This window comes from Eriocheir sinensis, chromosome 15, assembly GCF_024679095.1.
Source record: "Eriocheir sinensis breed Jianghai 21 chromosome 15, ASM2467909v1, whole genome shotgun sequence".
Taxonomy (NCBI): Eukaryota; Metazoa; Arthropoda; class Malacostraca; order Decapoda; family Varunidae; genus Eriocheir; species Eriocheir sinensis.
Window position 1 is genome coordinate 9,991,859 of NC_066523.1, and position 21,446 is coordinate 10,013,304.

At 42.6% G+C, this 21,446-nt stretch overlaps 1 protein-coding gene across 1 annotated transcript; it reads left to right on the forward strand.

Annotated features, from left to right (window-relative positions):
* The first annotated feature begins 3,572 nt into the window (after positions 1-3,572).
* LOC126998892 (Golgi reassembly-stacking protein 2-like) lies at positions 3,573-20,916 on the forward strand. The gene is made up of 9 exons (XM_050861095.1): positions 3,573-3,595; positions 3,746-3,864; positions 8,340-8,420; positions 10,021-10,224; positions 13,908-14,125; positions 16,997-17,117; positions 17,498-18,089; positions 18,971-19,048; positions 20,548-20,916. Exons 2-9 carry the CDS (start codon positions 3,802-3,804, stop codon positions 20,628-20,630), a joined length of 1,440 nt encoding a protein of 479 aa, XP_050717052.1. The 5' UTR covers positions 3,573-3,595; positions 3,746-3,801; the 3' UTR covers positions 20,631-20,916.
* Positions 20,917-21,446: the final 530 nt, after the last annotated feature.

The window sequence follows — 21,446 nt, forward strand, 5'->3', positions numbered from 1 at the left end:
TATATAATGTTTGCTCAGCTCGTTTCTCCTTATATATACTCACACATGTACCTTTGTCCTTATGGTATTCCAAACATTTTTTTTTTAATAGTCTAAACCATATTATGAGACAATGTAGAAATGCAAGTCAGAAATAACATTCTCAGACTGCCTAATGGACTAAAAAGATTGTATGCACTGCTAAAATTTGGGAGTTGTAATTTAAGAAGACCTGATTTTATTCCCATCAAGTAAACAAGTGTAATACACGGCCATTAACATAACAAGAGGGTCAGTATATTTTTTATAGGAATATCCAAGTGTCACTCCACATATATATCTGCTCATTACAGACTACCCCTGGCAGGAAGTCATATGGTGCAGAAATAGCGTAGTGCGGCGACGCTAGGCCTGATAAGGTAGCCTCCTGTAACCCACTTGGCGAGTGGGGTACCTCTTTGGCCGACTCGGTAAGGAATGGGTCTCCCGTCACGCTGGTCGCGGGTTCAATCCCAGGCAGCCAGCGAATACCCTCTCCTTGTCTTGATTAATTTCTCGTGTGTTTCGATACACGCAGAGGACGTGTGGGGCCGAGAGAATAAATAGAAAAGAGAAAATCAAATCCCGGGGCATTTCACTGGTGGCATAGTGATGGGCATCCTCTCCTGCAATTCTGTTGAGTTTCCCCGAAGGGGTAACAGGTAGGATGGCTCATGCTCTCTGAGGGTAATAGAAAATGAGAGAGTTGGAAGTGTGTCTCTATGGGGATGTTGTGGAATAGTGAACCAATAGTGGTCACTGTCTAAGGTCTCAACACACAGAAATAAATCTGCATAGGGGGGAAAGCCGTGTAGTGCGGCGACACTAGGCCTGATAAGGGAGCCTCCCATAACCCACTTGGCGAGTGGGGTACCTCTTTGGCCGACTCGGTAAGGAGTGGCTCTCCCATCATGCTGGTTGTGGGTTCAGTCCCAGGCAGCTGGCGAATATCCTCTCCATGTCTTGATTAATTTCTCATGTGTTTCGATACACGCAGAGGACGTGTGGGGCCAAGAGAATAAGTAGAAAAGAGAAAATCAAATCTCGGGGCATTTCAATAGCATGTTGGATTGTCTAATAAAGACATTGCTATAACCACACTTACATTAGAACATATTATCTCCTCTCCTAAGAAGCCACTTAATGCAACAGTAATGTACTAACTTATTCTGGTTAGCCTTTAAGGATCAAAACACAAAAGAAGTCAAAATAATGGTACTCTTGTGGAGTCATCATTCATATACTAATTGTGATGTATTACACTTTTTTTTAACATCAACGACTGTAATATAGGCTGTGTGGAAGACCCCTTAAACGAATAAAGGTAAAGTTGGGGGCATATGCTGAAGCTGTGCATGGCCTTGGTGCTCATCGCCATCACACGGGCCTTTAAGTCTGTGGCATGAAGTACAACCCAGTACCCTGGGACACAGGGCCAATGTGACAGTCAGGTTACCACAGTTGATTTTGCCCTGGTACCCATATATGAACCAGCAAGAAAGGGAGGATAAATAGCCCAGGGTGGGATTTGAACCTAGGCCCGCAGACTCGTAGATAGGCAAGTTAACCATGTTGGCAATTGTCTCAACTTTGATTTATGCATTTTACTACTACTGTTGTCTTACTATTTTTACCTTTTAACCTATCAGTTTCCAGATTCTTAGCACACTGATCTGCTTTTTTGTTATGTAACTCTCAACCTGTGGCATTCTCTTCTCCATCTTTGAGATTGTTCTTAGTTGCTTTTCCACCAATTCTGATGTAGTACGTATATTTTGTTTCAGCCACTCACGTCCTCAGCATTTTCTTAATATGAACATACCATTTCAGCAGACCTCCCACTTATCTGCAACATTACTTTCCAGCTCCCATGCATGCACCACCTCATTCATCAACCTGTCTGTCTACTATCACTTTTACCATGGCCACAGTATACATAACACATACTATTCTTAAGATAGAGTAATGCCAGAAGAATAATTAGATATTTATATACATACACTGCATACATAACAAGATTCCTGCCAAGAGAGACAGCAACATCCTGCTACACAATGGAAGCTCGCCTATCAGGTAAGTTGATTCATGTCTTATAATGAAGGAGGAATATCAAGCAACAGACGATGGGTGTCATTTGCATCAAAGGTTTGCAAGCCTGAAACTTTAGTCCAGGTTTGACAGTTCATCCTCCCTTCTTAACTCTAGTATAACTTCTCTGTGCCAGCATGCATAGGCCTTTGTTCTCCATTAGGAATTATGTCAACTTTTCAGACAAATATTCTTCTCCTTTGGTATTCAAGTCTCTTCTTAGTACTAGAAAATGACCCATTGTGTGTGTGTGTGTGTGTGTGTAGTATACAGGGTCATAGATAGTACATTTGTGTGGTTCTATCTGTACTATATTGTGTGTGTGTGTGTGTGTGTGTATGTGTGAAGCAAACCATACTCATTGGGTCCCATCTCAAATATCAGTTTAGCAAGTTAAGCTCTAAGTATTGATTGATTGATTGATTGATAGTTTATTGTTGCAGGTAAACAACAAAGGAGAAGGGAGGAACATATGCCATCCCAACCCCCAGGCAGTACATAATGTGATTATTTAACTAGGAATACATGTGGAGGTAGCACCATGAAACTAAAAAGATACAATGGTAGGAAACGTGCACAAAAAAATAAAGGCCTTGATTTAGTCAGGGGGGTAGGCCCTAGACAATACTAGACATAAGGGACTGAACATATGAACTACAATCTATAGGGTAGCTCTAGGTAAGTTCATAATTAGTTTTGGCTTAAATTTCCCTTTTTTCGAGGTCATTCTCGCCACATAATAAAAAATAAAAAATAAAAAATATATATATATAGACTTGCAATTCGAAAAAGTTCCTTGGAATTATTTATTTTATGAATGGTGGGAATCCGTCGTAAAGATTTCAGTAGTGCTGGGAACTAATACTAGGTGCGCGTGGCCTCTGTGCTTATCTCTGTCACATGTTGGCCCTTGAGCCTTAACTGTGGTCGGGCCGGGATTCGAACCCCAGGCCCGCGGATTCGCAGCCAGGAGTGCTAATGATTTCCCCACGGAGGCGTATATTAAAAGAAAATGACATGTATAAAAAAAAATATAGTAAAAGTTGCTTAGTTATTCGAGTGCAGCCGTTTGCCACGCAAGCATCATTGTGCAGTCTCCTGACATGCTATAAAGTCTGACTGTAAACTTGTTCCTTTGCCTAGCTAAGGTGCATGATAAACTATTACATTTCTGATATATTTCAAGGCTTCAGAGCTATGAAATCATTACCGGGATGTATGTAAACCGAGCTGCATATTTCCTTTAAAGATTCTCCCATATTATGAACTCTTAACATGTACCAACTAAACATAACTTTATTTCGGATATGTGGAAGACAATTATTAACACAGGAGTTGTCTATAAGGGCATACATCATAAATTTTCCCTCCGTGCCCTCCCCGCCGGTGGTGATGTCAAACATCCCTCCGGCCATCCTTGCGTCAAACAGGCAGGAATTGGTACGGAGGAGGAAATGCAGTATTTTCACCATATAAGCAGACATCTACGGTACTTAACCAATACAGTCATCATACTTAAAAACTATTATTACATTTCAATAAGGTAATACCCCCAGAATAGCGTCTCGTGTATAGTTATTTATCTTTTCCTCCGTATTAAAGCCACCATGATCATCAGCTGTTCTCCCACAATCCCCAGCCTCAGAGTGCCACCGTGTCCCCTTGACTCCTGGTGTGCTCCCCTTCAGCGCCAGCATGGGAGGCTCGCAGAGTGTGCAGATACCGGGGGGCGGCATGGAGGGCTACCACGTGCTGAGGGTGAGCTGAGATAGGTTGGTGTGGAGATATGCTGGGAAATTATAATAATACGCTGGTGTGCATTGTGGTGGTGGGTCTTCCTGCCTGCCTGCACCCTCTCTTCTTCTGGAGTGTCTTAGGGGGCCAGTTAGGCAGTGGGACCACGGCAGCTAAAGCCTCGTCATTGTTAAATGCTAGTGGATGTTGTTCGGTTGCCGTTCTGTCACCAGGGATTAGATCTGTCACTGGCCAGACTTCTGCAATAAGGTCTGTGTACACTTGAGGGCTTGGAAGGCAGTGTTGGGGCTGAGGGTATCACTGCCCACCAGGTCCCCTAGAGGTGGCCTGTGGATGTGGAGTCTGAATAGGGATGCCCCTAGGCCTGTGCGGAGGGAGTGGAATCATGGGCAGTGAAACAGGAGGTGTTCTGGTCAGGCTGTGTTGGACAGTCTGTGCAGGCGGGCGTTGAGGCGTGTGTGTCCAATCCTCAGGCAGGTGATGGCTGTGTCCAGGGGACGGCTGGGGGAGCAAGTCCACCAGTGCCGGGTGGGGTGTCTATAACGTCCGAGGGTGATCTGTCTTAGGTCAGCTGTCAGCCTGGTGGTCCAGCGTTTGTTGGAAGTATGTCTTTGGTGAGTCAGTAGGTCATTGTGGTCTGGTGGCTTGCCGGATTCTGTTATTTCTGTCATCTCGGTGAATTCATTCAAGCATCAGCTGGGCAAGCATCTTGGTCAGATCTTATACGAGTTTGATTAATTTGCCACGTGGTTTGGTTGTTCTTTGGGTGTCTTGTTTGGATTATTGTTATTGACTGGGTATTGAAAATTAGCAGTTGTCTGTGCCATTTTATGATGTCATATTAGCCAACCATCTGACCAACTTCATGAAAATTTCATCAGCTGCAGTTTTGGTTGGAAACATCACACAGTTTTTGGATGGGGCGTGTCCCCATCCAGGTAAGAAATCCCTGTGGCCTGTCTGTTGGCTGGGGATGTGAGTGTGTCAGGTTGGCAGTTTGATTCACCATAGTGATGCCCATGAGGAAGCAGGGCGTTTCGCTGGTGGTTCGCCGATACCAGCGAACCGTCTTATTTCATTCACTGGCAACACCGTCTAGAAACCATGAACGCATTTGTTTGCCCGACACTGATGGCACTGGTAGTAAGAATGATGGGTAAAAATGTAACAGGAGTAGGCATATTATTTTCAAGACACATTATGTTTTCATGGGCAATATATGATTACTTTTTTGTAGAGATAGCTTTTTTCTGTGCAAACCAGTAAAAAACCTACTTTTAAGGGGGTACATATATCAGGAATACTACAGTTCCCCATAGCAAACTCCACCCTGCTCTGCCATTCACACCCGTTGGTAAAGATTCATTTTAGTACTGTGCCAGTATTTCATTACCTACCTTATGAAACATCACTTGCTCCTCATATATCTTTTCTACTAATGTTCAACAATCATGGAAACGCTTTTAAAATCCAATCCATGGACTATTTATTGTTGAAAATAGGGGATAATATTCACGAAAGTGTTGCTTCCTTTGGCGGTGGCCCCAGCGACGGTGCCGCCGCCGCAGCCACAAAATAGCTCTCAGAGGGTTTAGGGTGGGGGAGCATATTTAAACTACTCCAACCAAACTTTAAGATCTGCTAATGAGGGGGCTTCGCCCCCCTTGACCCCCCCCCCCCTTCTAACCAGGGGAGGCTTCGTTTCCCCCCCCCCCCCCACATGTATAGCTATGCGACAATTTTGCAAGGAGGTATTTCTTGCAACACCGACTGCACCGTCGCCGTGGCCGTTGCCAGAGGAGGCTGTGCTTTCGTGAATATTATCCCCTATTTTCAACAATAAATAGTCCTTGAATTGGATTTTGAAAGCGTTTCCATGATTGTTGAACATTTGTAGAAAAGATATGTGAAGAGCTGCTGTGGCTTGCCTTTTGGTTGTTCACTCAGTATTTTTTTCCTTGCTCTTGATTAGGTAGATCATTTAATTTATTGAACTTATAATAGTTTTTCAGAGGGGGTATTGATTGATATCAACTTTCGTAGAGGGTATTTATCAAGGAGCAGCTAGGTGAACATTGAATATTTATCATTAATATCGAGTAGACTAGAAGGTACTAGGTTATACTAACTAAACACAGGTGACAGGGTCCAGTGTAAAAAAATGTTACCAGTACATGCGATGAAAATGAATGGAGAATCACTACATTCCTCAGTCATTATCTCCATGAGAAGAATTCCTTTACTAAGAGCGCTTATCTCTTATCTACTCCAATGAATATAAAACACCCAGTTCTGGGAAGGGTGTGAAGACAAGGGAATAGTGGGGTAAAAGCAAACATTTCTCTGATTTTTTTTTTTATACCAACACAAGCAGGTTAAGGGCAACAGAAACAAACAAACAAAAAAACTGCCTACTAAGTGCTGTACCTGCAACAGGAATGGTGTTTGAGTGTCCAAAAGAGAGGGTCTACATATTTGGTTGGAGAAATGTCATGATACTTACCTCTTGAAAGAGTTCAAGTTGAAAGCAGGAGGAAATACAGATAAAAGAATGCTATTCCAAAGTTTACAACTGAAAGGGATGAAAGAATGAAGTTGCTGGTTAACTCATGCATAAGGGATTTGGATTGCACAGGGATGAAATAAAGTAAATAGTAGTGTGCAGTGAGGCCACAGGAGGGGTTGAGGCATGCAGTTAGAATGTTCAGAAGAGCAGTCAGTGTGAAAATATTGATAGAAGATAGAATGAGAGGCAACATTGTAGCAGAATTTAAGAGGTAGAGGACTGTTAGGCCCCTTTCACGCGCTTTGGGCAACGGCCACATCAGCACTTATGAGCGGACCTGCGTATAGTTATGACTGATGTTTTCCATGGACATTGCCTGCACATAGACGATGTCTGCATACGGGTGAAATTCAACGCTGGCTCCCCTTGGGTCATCTGAGGGCCTGTGTCCGCGCTTAGCAGCCAAAGGGTACAGTGTTCAATGCTTGTCTTCACACGGCGTGGGTGATGCCTGCAGCCCGCGCTTCCCTCCAAAGAAAACTCATTTAGTGTCCTGGTTGATTTCAGTGTGATTCGTTATGCGTTCATTTTCCTGTTTCACTTTTTTTTTTTTAACTTTATATATAGGAAGAATTTTGATGCTCTTCTCCCTAGTGTTTACTGTCTCATTTTCCCTCTCCCTTCTCCTTTTAGGCTGCGGTCACACATACGCGGTTCAGCAATACGTTTCACTGCGGATTGAATTTTGGCGGTTCCGTGCGGACAGTGGTGGATTATGGCGGATGGCTATACGTTTCATTGCGGATAGCTATCAGTGGTGAACCGTAGCGCTGAACCGCGTATGTGTGACACCAGCTTAAAATTAGTTGCGGTTCATTGTGGATCATTGCGGATCAAATGCGTTCAGTACGGATTGACTACGATCAATACGGATCGATTGTGCACAATATGGATTTATTGCATATCTCTTGTGGCACCACTGCGTTTCGATTGTGGATGCTCAGCCATAGTGGCGCGCTGCTGTATTTTTGAACATTTCAAACCAACCGCAGCCCCTCCACGGATCCGTGCGGACTGTTACAGATAGTGGCGGATTATGGCAGATGGATATACGTTTCATTGCGGATAGCTATCCACAATGAACCGTATCGCTGAACCGCGTATGTGTGACTCGGCCTTTACTGTCATCTAAAGTTTTGGTCTCATTTTATTAATTTTATCCCTTTATCTCATTTCCTTCTCCATCTCTATTTGTCTCTCCTTTCCCTTGATGGATGACCTTGCTGTCCCTGGCTTTCATTCCACCTTTCTCTCTTTCTCATGCCTCCTTCCACCTTTGTGTGGGTGGCGGGCAGTTTTCACCCGCACCGTCTGAAAGGATACGCGGGGAGGTCCGTGTCCGTGTTTTAAGTGTGGATGTGGGCATTGCCTGCAAGTGTGAAAGGGGCCTTAGTAAGAAGAGGGGAGTTAATGAGATGAAAAGCCTTTGACTCTTTCCAAAAGGGCTGTGTGTGTGAAGCCCTCCCACACGAGATGCATATTCCATGCAAGGAGATTTACTGAATGATACAATTCAGTCTGTATAAAAAAAAAAAAAAAAAAAAAAAAAAGCTTACTAGCATCACCCTTCCTGTACTTAAGTTTTCCCTAAACCAATTTACTTTATGAAATGGTAATTTCATCAACTACGAAGTATTCTGTTGTTGGGAACAAATTGATTTTCTCTCTGTTTTTTGTTATCCTTGTAGCAGTAGCATATATGTAGACAGTTGAAAAACAAATCAGCCCTTGGACTGTCTCCTATAAGTGGGTTGGGAATTACTGTTCCTCTTGATATAATTTTTTCCTTAATGCAAGGAATGAAACATTAATTCTTGAAGTTCATATAAACTAAAATCTTTAATTTAAAAAATTGCTGAATTGAATTGTAATGTTTGATGGAAAGACTGTAATAGCCTCTGTTGACTTTCAGGTCCAAGAAAATTCACCTGGACAGATTGCCGGCCTGGAAGCATTCTTTGATTTCATCGTCTCTATTGGAAATACAAGACTGGTAAGTGTTCTTAACCCTTTCAATACATGACACAGACGTTGGCGTCACAGTATGGAAAGAGTTAAGAGGAAATGGAAGAGGATTAATCCTCTTCTAAACCTCTTAATCCTCTTCCATTTCCTCTTAAACTTTTCCATCTGTGATGCGGACGTCAGCGTCACAGTATGGAAAGGGTCAAGAGGAAATGGAAGAGAATTAATCCTCTGCTAAACCTCTTAATCCTCCTCTAAATTCCTCTTAATCCTTTTCCATTTCCTCTTAAGAGGTTTAGAAGAGGATTAAGAGGTTTAGAAGAGGACTAACGGTCGGGTCGCCGGAGTGAAGGGGTTAATCTTCTATTAAACCTTTTAAGAGGAAATGGAAAAGGATTAAGAGGTTTAGAAGAAGATTAATCCTCTTCCATTTCCTCGTAACCCTTTCCGTACTGTGACGCCGACGTCGGCGTCACCGTATTGAAAGGGTTAAGAGATAAATATTCTGGCCTTAATCTAGGGTAATAGACTTGTTTTAAGATTTTTTATTAATATATTTTTTACCTGCTGCGTTAAAGTTGAGGAGAATGGAAAAACAAATATGAGTAGGTGCTGAGAATGTGGCTTGTATATTGCATCCAGGTAAATCCAGGTAAAATTGAAGTCTTATTTAAAAGAAATATTGAGTATCTTGAAGGATGTTTACATTATTTCTCTTTTAGAAGGGAGGAGCTATATGGTCAAATTTTGTTGGAAAGCCATTCATCATTCACATCATGCAAGTGGACATGAGTTGTAAACCTATGTACTTTTTATGATGGCATCCATAGGGAATTAATCCAGACTCTTCCTGCAGCATTGATATTGTCGACAGTTTTTCAGGAACTAAAAGGGATTAGAAATAACATTTTAGGTATCTTCTCAATACAAGTATCACTTGCTAAAAGACTGGGTTTCATTCCTCTAAAATTGATAGTGAAATTATTGTTGATATGCTGATAGCATTATGCCATGGGTTTAACCCCTTCACTACGGCCGGGCCAAAACAGCGCCCCGCGCTGTATCCGAGATCGCCGCGCACACCAAATTTCAAATGTCGCTATTGAATATAACAAGTTTTCAGCAATAAACTCAACATAATCATCATGTATTATATATGAAAACATGCAGAATTAAATGGTGCACATAAAGATTCATAAATTAATTGATAATTTTGAGATGTAAGCATAAATATAGAGATAAAATAACATGTATATTGGCTAAAGCGAGCCAGGACACAGTATGCGTGTCCTCGGATATGGTACGGGGCACGCAAGGACGCAGTATGTGCGTCCTCGTGTTGAAGGGGTTAAGGGGAAAATATTGTATGCTTGGAGAGATAAGCTAGGCATTGCTGAGTGCTTTTTCTATAGTTAAGGGGAAAATATTGTATGCTTGGAGAGATAAGCTAGGCATTGCTGAGTGCTTTTTCTCCTATATAGCTCTAAGCTATATTTTTAGGGGGTAAATCCTTTTCATTAACCACTTTGTGCCTCATCTTCATCAGTGTAGGGCATAACATCAATATTTTTTTCCACAGGATTATTAATATATATTATATGATTTATTTATAATGAAATGTCTTTCAGGATCAGGATAATGACACACTGAAGGAACTCTTAAAAGGCTCTATTGAGAAGGACCTCAAAATGACAGTGTACAGCAGCAAGACCCAGACCATCCGCACTGTGAACATCGTGCCGTCTAACCTCTGGGGTGGCCAGGGTCTCCTTGGGGTCTCGATTCGGTTTTGTTCATTTGAAGGAGCCAATGAGAATGTTTGGCACATATTGGTAAGACAGCCTCTATGATTGTAAGGCAGTAAGGTCTCTCTCTCTCTCTCTCTCTCTCTCTCTCTCTCTCTCTCTCTCTCTCTCTCTCTGAGTGGGCACCGGTCACTAGTGGCGTCCCTCAGGGCTCTTCATTATTTACATCAACGACATTGATGTTGGACTCAATAATTGCATTAGTAAATTTGCAGACAACTCAAAGATTAGTAACTCGGTTCTCACTGACGAAGACAGGCAAACCCTCCAAGAGGATTTACATAAAATTTCAGCTTGGTCACATAGATGGGAGATGCCCTTTAATGTAGACAAGTGCCAGGTCCTTCAAGTTGGAACAAGAAATAAGAAGTTCGATTACGAAATGCACGGCATTAAACTGACAAGCGTTGAATGCGTTAAGGACCTGGGGGTCAAAATCGCGTCAAACCTCAAATTCTCACATCAGTGCATCGATGCAGCAAATAAAGTGAACAGAATGTTGGGCTTCATTAAAAGAAACTTTTTATTCAAGAATAAAGATGTAATACTTCCGCTCTACAATAGTTTAGTCAGACCCCACTTGGAATATGCGGTACAGTTTTGGTCTCCTCACCATGCAAAGGACATTGCTAAATTAGGTGTTCAGCGTCGGGCAACAAAAATGATCCCTTTCTTGCGCAACAAATCCTACGAAGAAAGACTTTCCACCCTTAACATGTTCTCTCTTGAGAAACGTCGCCTCTGAGGAAAACTGATCGAATGTTTTAAAATACTTAATGGTTTCACGAATGTAGACAGAACAAAATTGTTTATGATCGATGACACTATGTGAACGAGGAGCAATGGCATAAAACTCAAATGTAGACAAGTAAATTCAGACTGCACCAACTTTTTCTTATCCAACGTTGTAGTGCGAGAATGGAATAAGCTCCCACCGTCAGTGGTCCAATGTAACACGATTGACTCCTTTAAAAACAAGCGCAACCGTCACTTCCTTGAACTTAATATTAACTAGAGTAGAAAAGCAACGTTTTGGAGCCATATGATTAGTGTAGATTCACTTGGGTTTAAGGACAGACCACCTAGTCTGGACCATGGGGTCTGTGTGGTCTGATTTTCTATGTAATTCTCTCTCTCTCTCTCTCTCTTTTTTATATTTAAACTGACGATTCTATAGTTACACAACAGATTTGTATTTCGCCGACGACACTTTATGCGATCGTTCGAGTAGCATATGTTTCTCTGTGCACTTTTTAGGGCTTACAATGTCACTTTTTCTCGTGCATTATTTCAAAAACCCTTCACTGTGTATTTAGCATCACTAGTGGTGTGGGGCATGTTCTTCGCCACCTGTGAGCAGCCACTTTTACCTGCTGGGTGGACATTTCCCTCACTGTTGGCCCTGCTGCAGTGAATGTGTTCCACAGGCGGGACACCCTGGAGGTGAAGGTCCGTTGGTGCTGGCTGGCGCGTGACCTCGGCACCCCGACCTGCTCGTGGCTGGAGAGTACCGTTCTCGTATCTCTCACAGCCTCTCATGGGGAGCCTCAGTCTCGCCAGGTGTGGTACTCCTTGTACCTGGGCCTTGTGGAACACCACCAGCGCAGCGTCCAGCGGTGCTCCAGAGTGTCTAGATGTATAATATCCTGAGGGGGCGGCTGGGGTTGTTCTCCTGTAACAGTCGCTGCACCGTCGCTCCACCTGGTCCAGTCTCTGCAGGTGTGTGGCAGTGCTGGACATCCAGGTCAGGCTCCGTACTCAAGGTAGGATCTTACCTGGGCCTTGTAGAGGAGCATAATTCCTCGCTTGTCGAGGAAATTAGCCACTCTCGAAGGGCAGAGACACGTAGGGAGGCTTGGTGGGCGGCGTGTTTCAGGTGGCGGTCGGCGCAGCTCGGTCCAAGTCCACTCCGAGGATCCTGGCGTAATCCTGGAGCGGAGGGTGACGGAGCCAAACATCACCCTTCCTTCGACAGCTTGTGTGGCTGCCGGGGACCGAGATCACCATCGCCTGAGTCTTCTCAGGAGCAAAGTTCACCTGCCAGCGCTCCCCCCACTCCCGTATTAAGCGTAGTTGCTGGTTGACCTCAGCAACCGCTTGCTGGCTTTCTTGGCGACGGTAGGAGAGGGAGAGCGTGCAGTCGTCAGCGTATGCAGAGACTGCTGGCAGACTCCTGAGAAAGTCGTCGATGTACAGATTCCAAAGGACAGGTCCCAGCACAGATCCCTGAGGGACTGAGGCACCCACTGGGAGGTCCTTGGACTGCTGGCCGCCGCCGACGACGTGGAGGCTTCTTCCTTGAAGGTAGTCGCTCATCAGCATCAGCAGGTGTCCTTGGATGCCTTTGGCACGAAGCTTCTCCAGCAAGCCCGCGTGCCACACCCGGTCAAAAGCACCCGCGATGTCGAGAGCGACGATAAGGGTATCCAGGCCGGTGTCTAACGAGTCCTGCCAATCCCTGGAGAGGAGCAGCAGGAGGTCTGAAGTGGAGCGGCCAGATCTGAACCCAAACTGCTGGTCAGTGATGAGGGCGTTGTTCTCGAGGTGGCAGGTGATGGCCTCCACCACTATTCTCTCGAAGATTTTTCCAACTACAGGCAAGAGGGTGCCTGTAGTTGGCATGGTTAGCTCTGAACCGCTTTTTGTGTACCGGCACCACGAGAGCTTCCTTCCATAAAGAGGGCCAGGTGTTTCCCGGACACAGGCCTCGAACACCTCCGAGAGAGGTCCTGCCAGCTCACTGTAGCATTGACGCAGCACATGTGGGCTGTCGTTGTCAGGCCCAGTGGCCTTCCTGACGCCCACCGCTCTCAGAATGCGCTCCACTTGCACTTCAACTACTGTCAGGGTCTAGTTGCATTCCTGTGGCAGTTGTGGTGGAGGTCTGGTGGGTTCGGCGACGGACATCTTGGCAGAGAAAAGCTCAGCCAGGAGCTCTGCCTTCTCCCTGCTGCTGGTGACTGTGGTGCCATCCTGCTTGTTGAGGGGAGGGATTGTTTCTTGGTGGCTGCTGCCTTGCTTTTCCTTAACAAGGGTCCACCAGGTCTTGCTGCCCACCCCTGGCCCGCACAGCTTGGCGCGGAGGTCTCTTTCCCATCTCCGTTTCGCCCATTTACTGGTGGCCACCATATTGTTGCACGCTGCTCGATGCAGGGCTTTGTTGCGGCGGGTTGGGCTCCTTTTGTAGCGGAGCCACGCAGAATATTTTCTTTCTGCAGCAAGGCGGCAGCGGTAACCAAACCAGGGCTGATCGGTGGGCTTGGAGGTGCACTGGCGGTGTGGAATGTGCTCTCGTTGGAGAGCTTTGAGACGTTCAGTAAAGGCCTTCGCCATGGGCTCTGCTCGCCCAGACAGAAGGGTGTGCCAGTCTGTTTGCTGCAGCTCTCTCTCTCTCTCTCTCTCTCTCTCTCTCTCTCTCTCTCTCTCTCTCTCTCTCTCTCTCTCCACTAAAATTAGGTAAATACACACACATGCACAGTTTGCACACATACACATATACACACACACTCACACATTTCATTTTGCAATATCTTAAAGTGTAAGCTTTTCTGTATTTTTTCATTTGACCCTATTCCCTTTACTCTGTTCATGAAATGGCATGGTAACATTAATGATGACAGTCGTCAGCTTAACTAAAACTTGTCACAAAGTTACATTTGGAGTTCATGTGAAAATAAACATTATTTTAAATATCATTGTTCTTGTTGCAGGATGTGGAACCAAACTCTCCTGCAGACATTGCTGGACTAAAAGGGTACAAGGACTATATTATTGGTGCTGACTCAGTGCTGCATGAGAGTGAGGATTTGTTCTCCCTAATAGAAGCTCATGTGGGCCGTCCCCTCAAGCTGTATGTTTATAATGTTGAAACAGACTCCTGCAGGGAAGTAACAGTCACCCCAGACACAGAGTGGGGAGGATCTGGAAGGTAAGTGCCATTCCACATTATCCATTTGATGTTCCAGCGATTTTAGACCCAGAATAATAATTACTATTTGTAAGTAGCCAACTTCAGCTTGTACTCAAGTTTTGTTCTTACCTTATTTAGTGACACTCCTACAAATTGGGTGAACCACATCATATGAGAGTACCAATCATCACTCATTAAAAAATTCACAACTCACTTTACTTTCAGGTATACACATGTTTAAGAATTACTGAAACTATGTATTTCATAGTATAAATATCACATACCATTTGCCAGTTTTTTATCAGATTTTATAGAAAACCAGCCACTCATGGTCAGGGCTGGACCGCCTCCCAAAGCCTTCTGGTATCCTTGCACTGGAAGCACTCATGTCATGGCTGGACCATATCCTCATTGCTATCTGTACCCTCATGGTCTGCCCTAAAACCAATGGTGAAATTATCCATATGGCTGCCAGGGATGGAGTGAATACAAAAGTTGTGTATTCAAATATGAATACTTCAATTTCCAACTAATGCGACTTCAAATATACTGAAATGATTTAACTAGAATACAAATATGAATACCGTGAACCGGGGTGACTTTGGACAGTTTTCAAGGTTTTTTGCTTATGAATTTTTTGTTTCTAGGCCTAGGGTCTATGGTGAGTGTGGTTATCAGAATTCAGTCCATTTTTATTGGGGCCATTTAAAATTTAATCAGTTTAACCCTTAATTAAACAATGAGTATTGTTTTCATAGTTCTTGAAACAGTGTAAGAGACAGCTGCTAATTTTTTTTTTTATTCATATTACATGAAGTGTCTTAACTTATTGAACACAGTGATGAAATCTAAATTGTAATACATCGTGTAATAGTCACTCAAGAAGGTGTGAAATGTAACTAGGGTGTGAGCTGCTGGCATGAAAGAGTACTCCGAGCAGATGGTTCACTGCAGTCTATAGATTGGTGAGGGTAGTGGCAAATGTCCTTTTTTGTCACACTTTTTCTTCCTTTCATGACTTAAAGTCAATTACATGAATTATTCTTTATACTGAAGTAACTAAGACAGCATATACTTTACTTCTACTTCTCCTCGGAGCTGGATGGGAATACTGGAAGGTTTTGAAGGGATTGTGAGAAGAAAGCCCAGGCAATAGTGATGAGGGTGAAGGATGAGGGAATGAAAGTAGGATGGGCAGAAGTGGGAGAGATAAATCAGGACATGGGGAGACAGGATTGGAACAGCAGGTCAGGTGAAGAGGTAGGAAAAGCTGGTGCAGCATGATTGTGGGAAGGCACGGAAGGGTGACGTGATGTATAAGAGTGCGGTTCAGATTGTGAAGTGACACCATCACACTATATCTCTCACTACTGCTGCCACTGCCCAGTGTATTATCATGGCTCAGAGTAATTATCAGAAGTACTCAGAATAATCTTCTTTTTCTGTGCCCTCCTTTTCTCCTAGCTCATCACTGTGTTTTCCAGTAGTTTCTCATAAAGTGCTTGGTGTGGGCTCTATGGCAGCTCATTTAGGACTATTGACATTATTTCACATCCACAAAGGTCAGATATTCTGCTGTGCTACTGGACAAGTCCAGATACCCGGGAAATTTGATCCAAACATTCAAGATAGTGGTGCACGTGTAGTGCGGTGACACTAGGCCTGATAAGGGAGCCTCCCATAACCCACTTGGCGAGTGGGGTACCTCTTTGGCCGACTCAGTAAGGAGTGACTCTCCCGTCATGCTGGTCGTGGGTTCAATCCCAGGCTGCCGGCGAATACCCTCTCCTTGTCTTGATTAATTTCTCGTGTGTTTCGATACATGCAGAGGACGTGTGGGGCCGAGAGAATAAATAGAAAACAGAAAATCAAATCCCGGGGCATTTCACTGGTGGCATAGTGGTGGGCATCCTCTCCTGCAATTCTGTTGAGTTTCCCAGAAGGGGTAACAGGTAGGATGGCCCATGCTCTCTGAGGGTAATAGAAAATGAGAGTTGGAGGTATGTCTCTATGGGGACGTTGTGGAATAGTGAACCGATAGTGGTCACTGTCGAAGATCTCAACACAGAAATTAATCTACATAGGGGGGAAAGCCGTGTAGTGCGGGGACGAGGCCTGATAAGGGAGCCTCCCATAACCCACTTGGCGAGTGGGGTACCTCTTTGGCCGACTCGGTAAGGAGTGGCTCTCCCATCACGCTGGTTGCGGGTTCAATCCCAGGCAGCCGGCGAATACCCTCTCCTTGTCTTGATTAATTTCTCGTGTGTTTCAATACACGCAGAGGACGTGTAGGGCCGAGAGAATAGTAGAAAAGAGGAAATCAAATCCTGGGGCATTTCACACGTGGCCAGCTGAGTGGATTGATGTGGGCTTAATTAAAGAACTATGGTCGAATTGCTCAGGCTGTGATTTTAACCTGGGCCCGTGGAATCTTAGCTATGCACGCTAACCACAGTACTACAGAGGCACTAACCACAGAACCAGAAAAAACTCAAATAATTCAAACCTCAAATCCTCCCTGAACATTCTATGCAAATGCAAGCACTCTGTATTGCAGTGGCTGTATTATTAATTCAAAACCAGTGATAGATGATAAAGGATGCATACTGCATGTTACTGAAAATGGTTGATGAGCAATATTTTCTTTGGTTTTGATTATTATGAGTTAAGGAATGCAGCACTTCTAGGGGTACTGTATTGCATGTGTAGGAGAGTGAAATTTATGTGAAAATTAGCAACTGAGCCTAGATATTTTATTTTGAAATAACCAGCGATCAGCCAATGGCTGTTTGATGATAAGTTTTTAATTGCTTGTGATTACAAAAATACATCTGGACATAACTTAAGAAATCTTGCATTAACCTCACAACATAATTGGTTCATTTTCAGTTTGGGTTGTGACATTGGTTATGGGTACCTCCACCGTATCCCAACACAGAGAGAGACATATGCGACAGACACTCCGAATAAGTCACCTGCTGAAGCTTCAGATGCGGAGCCTCTACTACAGGTACAGATAGAAGGAAAAGTTTATTGTGAAGTAAGCCTCACTTATTTTAGAAAAGAGAGAAATAGATACAGTTTAGAATTGCTTTCATTTCTGTCAAACAGATGTTGCTTGAGTTACTTTTCAGTTTTACAGCTTTTAAGTTTTTGTTATTTCCTGGCACAGCAGCAATTTTGTAATCAATGAAATCAGTCAGGGGTTCACTGCTGCTTGTTAAAGATTTTAGAGTTTATATCAACAAACCTATATTTTCAGAGAAGTTAAGCTAGGCTACTCTAATTTTCTTGTAAGGCACATTAATAATTAATAAAATTATCTTAAATTAAGTTATTACTTTATTTGCCTAACATATATGCTAGCTAGTTCATATATGGTATTTGCAGGTGGCCACTGGAAAGGATGTTGAAGCCTTAACCTCAAGTGTAGCAGGAATAAATGTTGGAGAGAATTCACCAGTGGTGGCGACAGCAGGATCCACTATACCCCCTCCTACTGCATTTACTACAGCATCAGACCCACATGCAGCATTTGCAACAGCCACCACCACTGCAACAACCACGGCCATGCCATCTGCCATCCCGAATATTCCTCCTCCTTCTTCCTTCACACCAATGACACTTCCCCCACCTTCTGAGATTCCTGCGAGTTTCACAACTTCTACCACTCATGTGAACACAGCAGCTGCACCACAGACCTCTCAACCCCTTGTTCAGACTGCAGAAGTTCCCATGCACCCTCCCCCTGCTATGTCTCCCATGAATCCTGGCCTACCTCCAGTACCACTTTCCCAACCTAGTCCTTTAACCATGGGTGGTGCTCCTACTGTCCCCATCATGCCCAATATTCCTCAGCCTCTTGGGATCCATGACCCCAGTGCTCCTATGTGTCCTCCACCAAGTGCTCCAGGCATGCAACCTAGTCCAGGTGTCAGCCAGTACTACTCATCTCCAGTTGTCCCTCCACCAAGCTTTACTGGTGAGTCCTTTTGTATCTCAACTATGTGCATAAATGATTATTAGTCTCTTACTTTGGATTGTGTTGCAGAGGTAGTTTTTCAGTTAAACTCATTATTCCAATTTTATTTATACTTTTGGTATGTCTATAATTGGTAATATAGGGAATCAAGTCTGTGAGGTAAAGTATGTAAACCAGCACATGGCCTTGGTCATCTCTGTCTCACTGGCCCTTGAGCCTGTGGTGACTAAAAACCCACTACCCTGGAACACAGGGCAAGTGTGACATCTGGGTTACCACAATTTACTTTTCCCAGGTTTCATCAGGTACCTTTCATTGGTCAGTCCAAAAGGGAGGGTGAACAGCTGGGTGAAGTGGGTGCTAACTGCCCTGAGCCGGGATCAAACCTGGGTCTGCTGATTTTTGTAAAATTTTGTAGCTCTTGCCATCTTGCAAAGATTTTTGTTAGGTTACCCAGAATGGCCTGTTGTGCTCTTAATATAAAAATTTAGAGATTTGTCTTGTTTTTTCTAAGAGACTTTTTTATCAGCCTTCTAGAAACTTTCTCATGGAAGAAGTTTTAAAATGTACCTCATTTCAAGACCTTGTCCATGATGCACTTGGTTCATAGTGAAATAGTTTTCAATGTCCTCAGTTATATTTTCCATGGGAGTTAGTTTGACTTTCAGAGAGTTGAACTCATGTGAGCTATAGTCTAGCTGAAGTAGGGACCTTATTGTTAACTTTATTTACATATTTTTATAAGCATGAGCATCCTAATTAGTATGACAAATTAGTAATTTTGGATATGTTGTCAGTCAGTTTTAATGTTAGCAGTTTATTTAATCCCTGAACTAATCAACAGTCAATAGTATATATATAATGGCTTTTGATTGTTACAGCACCTCCAGCAATGCCATCCATCCCTGGTATGCCTGTGACGACTCCCATTAATCTGCCTGGAATGCCTCCTATTACAGGTAAAATTTAGATTTGCATCAATTTACAACTAGTGCATTTTTTAATGCTTGTTATCTGCAGCAACTTGTACTTCAATAGGAATTTGATCAGTAAATGAAGGGTGCGTGATTGATCTTCACTAGTTTGTCTTTTAACCTCCCTTTCTTAAAATATTTTTGTTGCTCTGTTTTGTTTATCAGTTTTAAACATCCCGGAGTGATGATGATGGTAATGACATAGAATCAAAGGATTTGAAAATCTGTATTAAATCAATGCTAGGTAGGATTTTGTTATGTAGCGTGGGACAAGTCTTTGTAGGGAACAGTAAATTAGGAAGTCTTAAGAGAAGACAATAATACATTCATAGGGAGGAGCATGAAGTTGGATTGTGGGTAGGGGAATAATCATGCCAACAAAAGGAATATGAAGTGTGGAGGAATCAAAGAGAAATGTATTGGAAATTTTTTCTTGAGCCTGCCATAAAAATATATATGGGCTTTTATAAGCAGATGAGGGAAGCAGACATAAACACGGTGAGCTTAGAATGTGTAGGAGAGGTGGTTAATTATGCAACAAAAGGTTTTCTGGGGTGGAATTGTCACAAAAAAGGGAAAAGAAGTGAGTGGTGAAGAGAATCTCTGTGGCTCAGTGGGGACTGCAGACATGCAAATGTGGAGCTGTTGTGATAGCCTGTGAGAATATAGGGAGTCCTACAATGACAGGATTGTTAAATGATCAGCTCAAATGAAATGATATTTTATTGTATATCTGGCTGTTGTTTGTGGTTGCAAGATTCCTTTAACCTGAGTGTCTTTGGATTTCCCTCATGCCCTTTTTGTGTTGTGACATGGCAATTATCAGTAATGTCACAGTTTTAATAAGCAGACTCAGCAATTTTATTTAAAACTTGCACTATAGCCTCTGTGGCAAGCCATATCGTAGTTTGTGCTCTCTTGCATGAGTGGCAGTGTTTCTTCAGTTATATATGAAATTGAGTTGTAGCATTGTAATGTAAGGGTGCCAATATTCCTTGCATCTCTGCACTATATAGGAAATTAATTTCTTTAATACTTTTGTCACAGCTTTAATAAAGTAATCAAGTACCATATACATTTTGAATGTATATTCCATAGAACTTGCTTCAGCAAAGGGTCATTTAAAACCCTGCCCAGTAAATGGATAATGTGTTCCAAGATTATTTTTTTTATAGCAAAAAATTCATGGCAAAAAATGTGTTTCTGGCCGGCAACACTGTGCCGTTGTCATGAAAGATATACTAGATTCAGCAAAAATATTTTGGCACTTTTTTATTAAACATTAAGGTTATATTAAAACCAAGAATGAAACTTTTTTTTGTGCTACACTCAAAGATTTGAAAGCAAGTGAAGAAAACATTTATTTTGCTTTTGCACACACATGATTGGAAAGCCTTTGTCTTCATCAGTTAATTATACTGACCACTTGCTTGATAGGAACTCATGGATGTCTTATATTAATAAAATCATGGTTTTGATTTCAGTTAGTGCCACTTTACCTCCTGAGTCATTTCAAAACATCTCCAGCAACGCACAACCTTCGACACAGCCTCAACCTGTGCAGTAGAAATCACTAGCAAGACCCAGATCACCATTTTCAAGGTGTATAGAGCCATATTCACAGTTTCACTATATGCTCTTGTGATTCATATTCCCGTCAGTGCTGTAAAAATTTTTGCTTTGTAATGGATGAATCTTAATAATGTTTTACATATATATATATATGTATATTAATGGGTATGTTAAGTTATGAGTTAGGTGCATTTGCAATAAGGCCATATAAATTAATTTATTAATCAATAGCTCAGAGCTTAAAATGAACAAGCCTTTATTACAACAGAATTACAATGAGATATTGTTGCTTGATTTTATATATATATATATATATATATATATATATATATTATATATATATATATATATATATATATATATATATATATATATATATATATATATATATATATATATATGTGTGTGTGTGTACACACACACACACACACACACACACACACACACACACACACACACACATGCATACATTTAAACCCTTTTAAGTTGGCATCCTTTAAATTGGAATTATGGATAGATTAGTTTGTCAAAAAAATTTTTTTTATTTATTTTTTTAACAGCTGCCAGAAGAAAGTCAGGAATATTACTCTTGTCAGTAAAGTGCCGTGTATTGGAGAACCAACCTTGGTATTGTGTCATGCTGTTGTGACGCATACATAAAATAAAAATCAGAAAAGGTTGTCTTTAGTTGGCAATGTCCCGTCAAAGATCTGACAGAATCAACTTTTGACTGTATGCCGTGAATTGAATGATGTGCATTCCAGGGGCTACATAGATCATAGTGCCTATGGGAACTCGCAGATATCCTCCT

Coding starts and splice junctions, on each gene's coding strand:
- LOC126998892 (XM_050861095.1), top strand. CDS start 3,802: ATGGGAGGCTCGCAGAGTGTGCAGATACCGGGGGGCGGCATGGAGGGC. Junction 10,225..13,907: donor AGAATGTTTGGCACATATTG/GTAAGACAGCCT, acceptor TTCTTGTTGCAG/GATGTGGAACCAAACTCTCC. Junction 14,126..16,996: donor GAGTGGGGAGGATCTGGAAG/GTAAGTGCCATT, acceptor GTTCATTTTCAG/TTTGGGTTGTGACATTGGTT.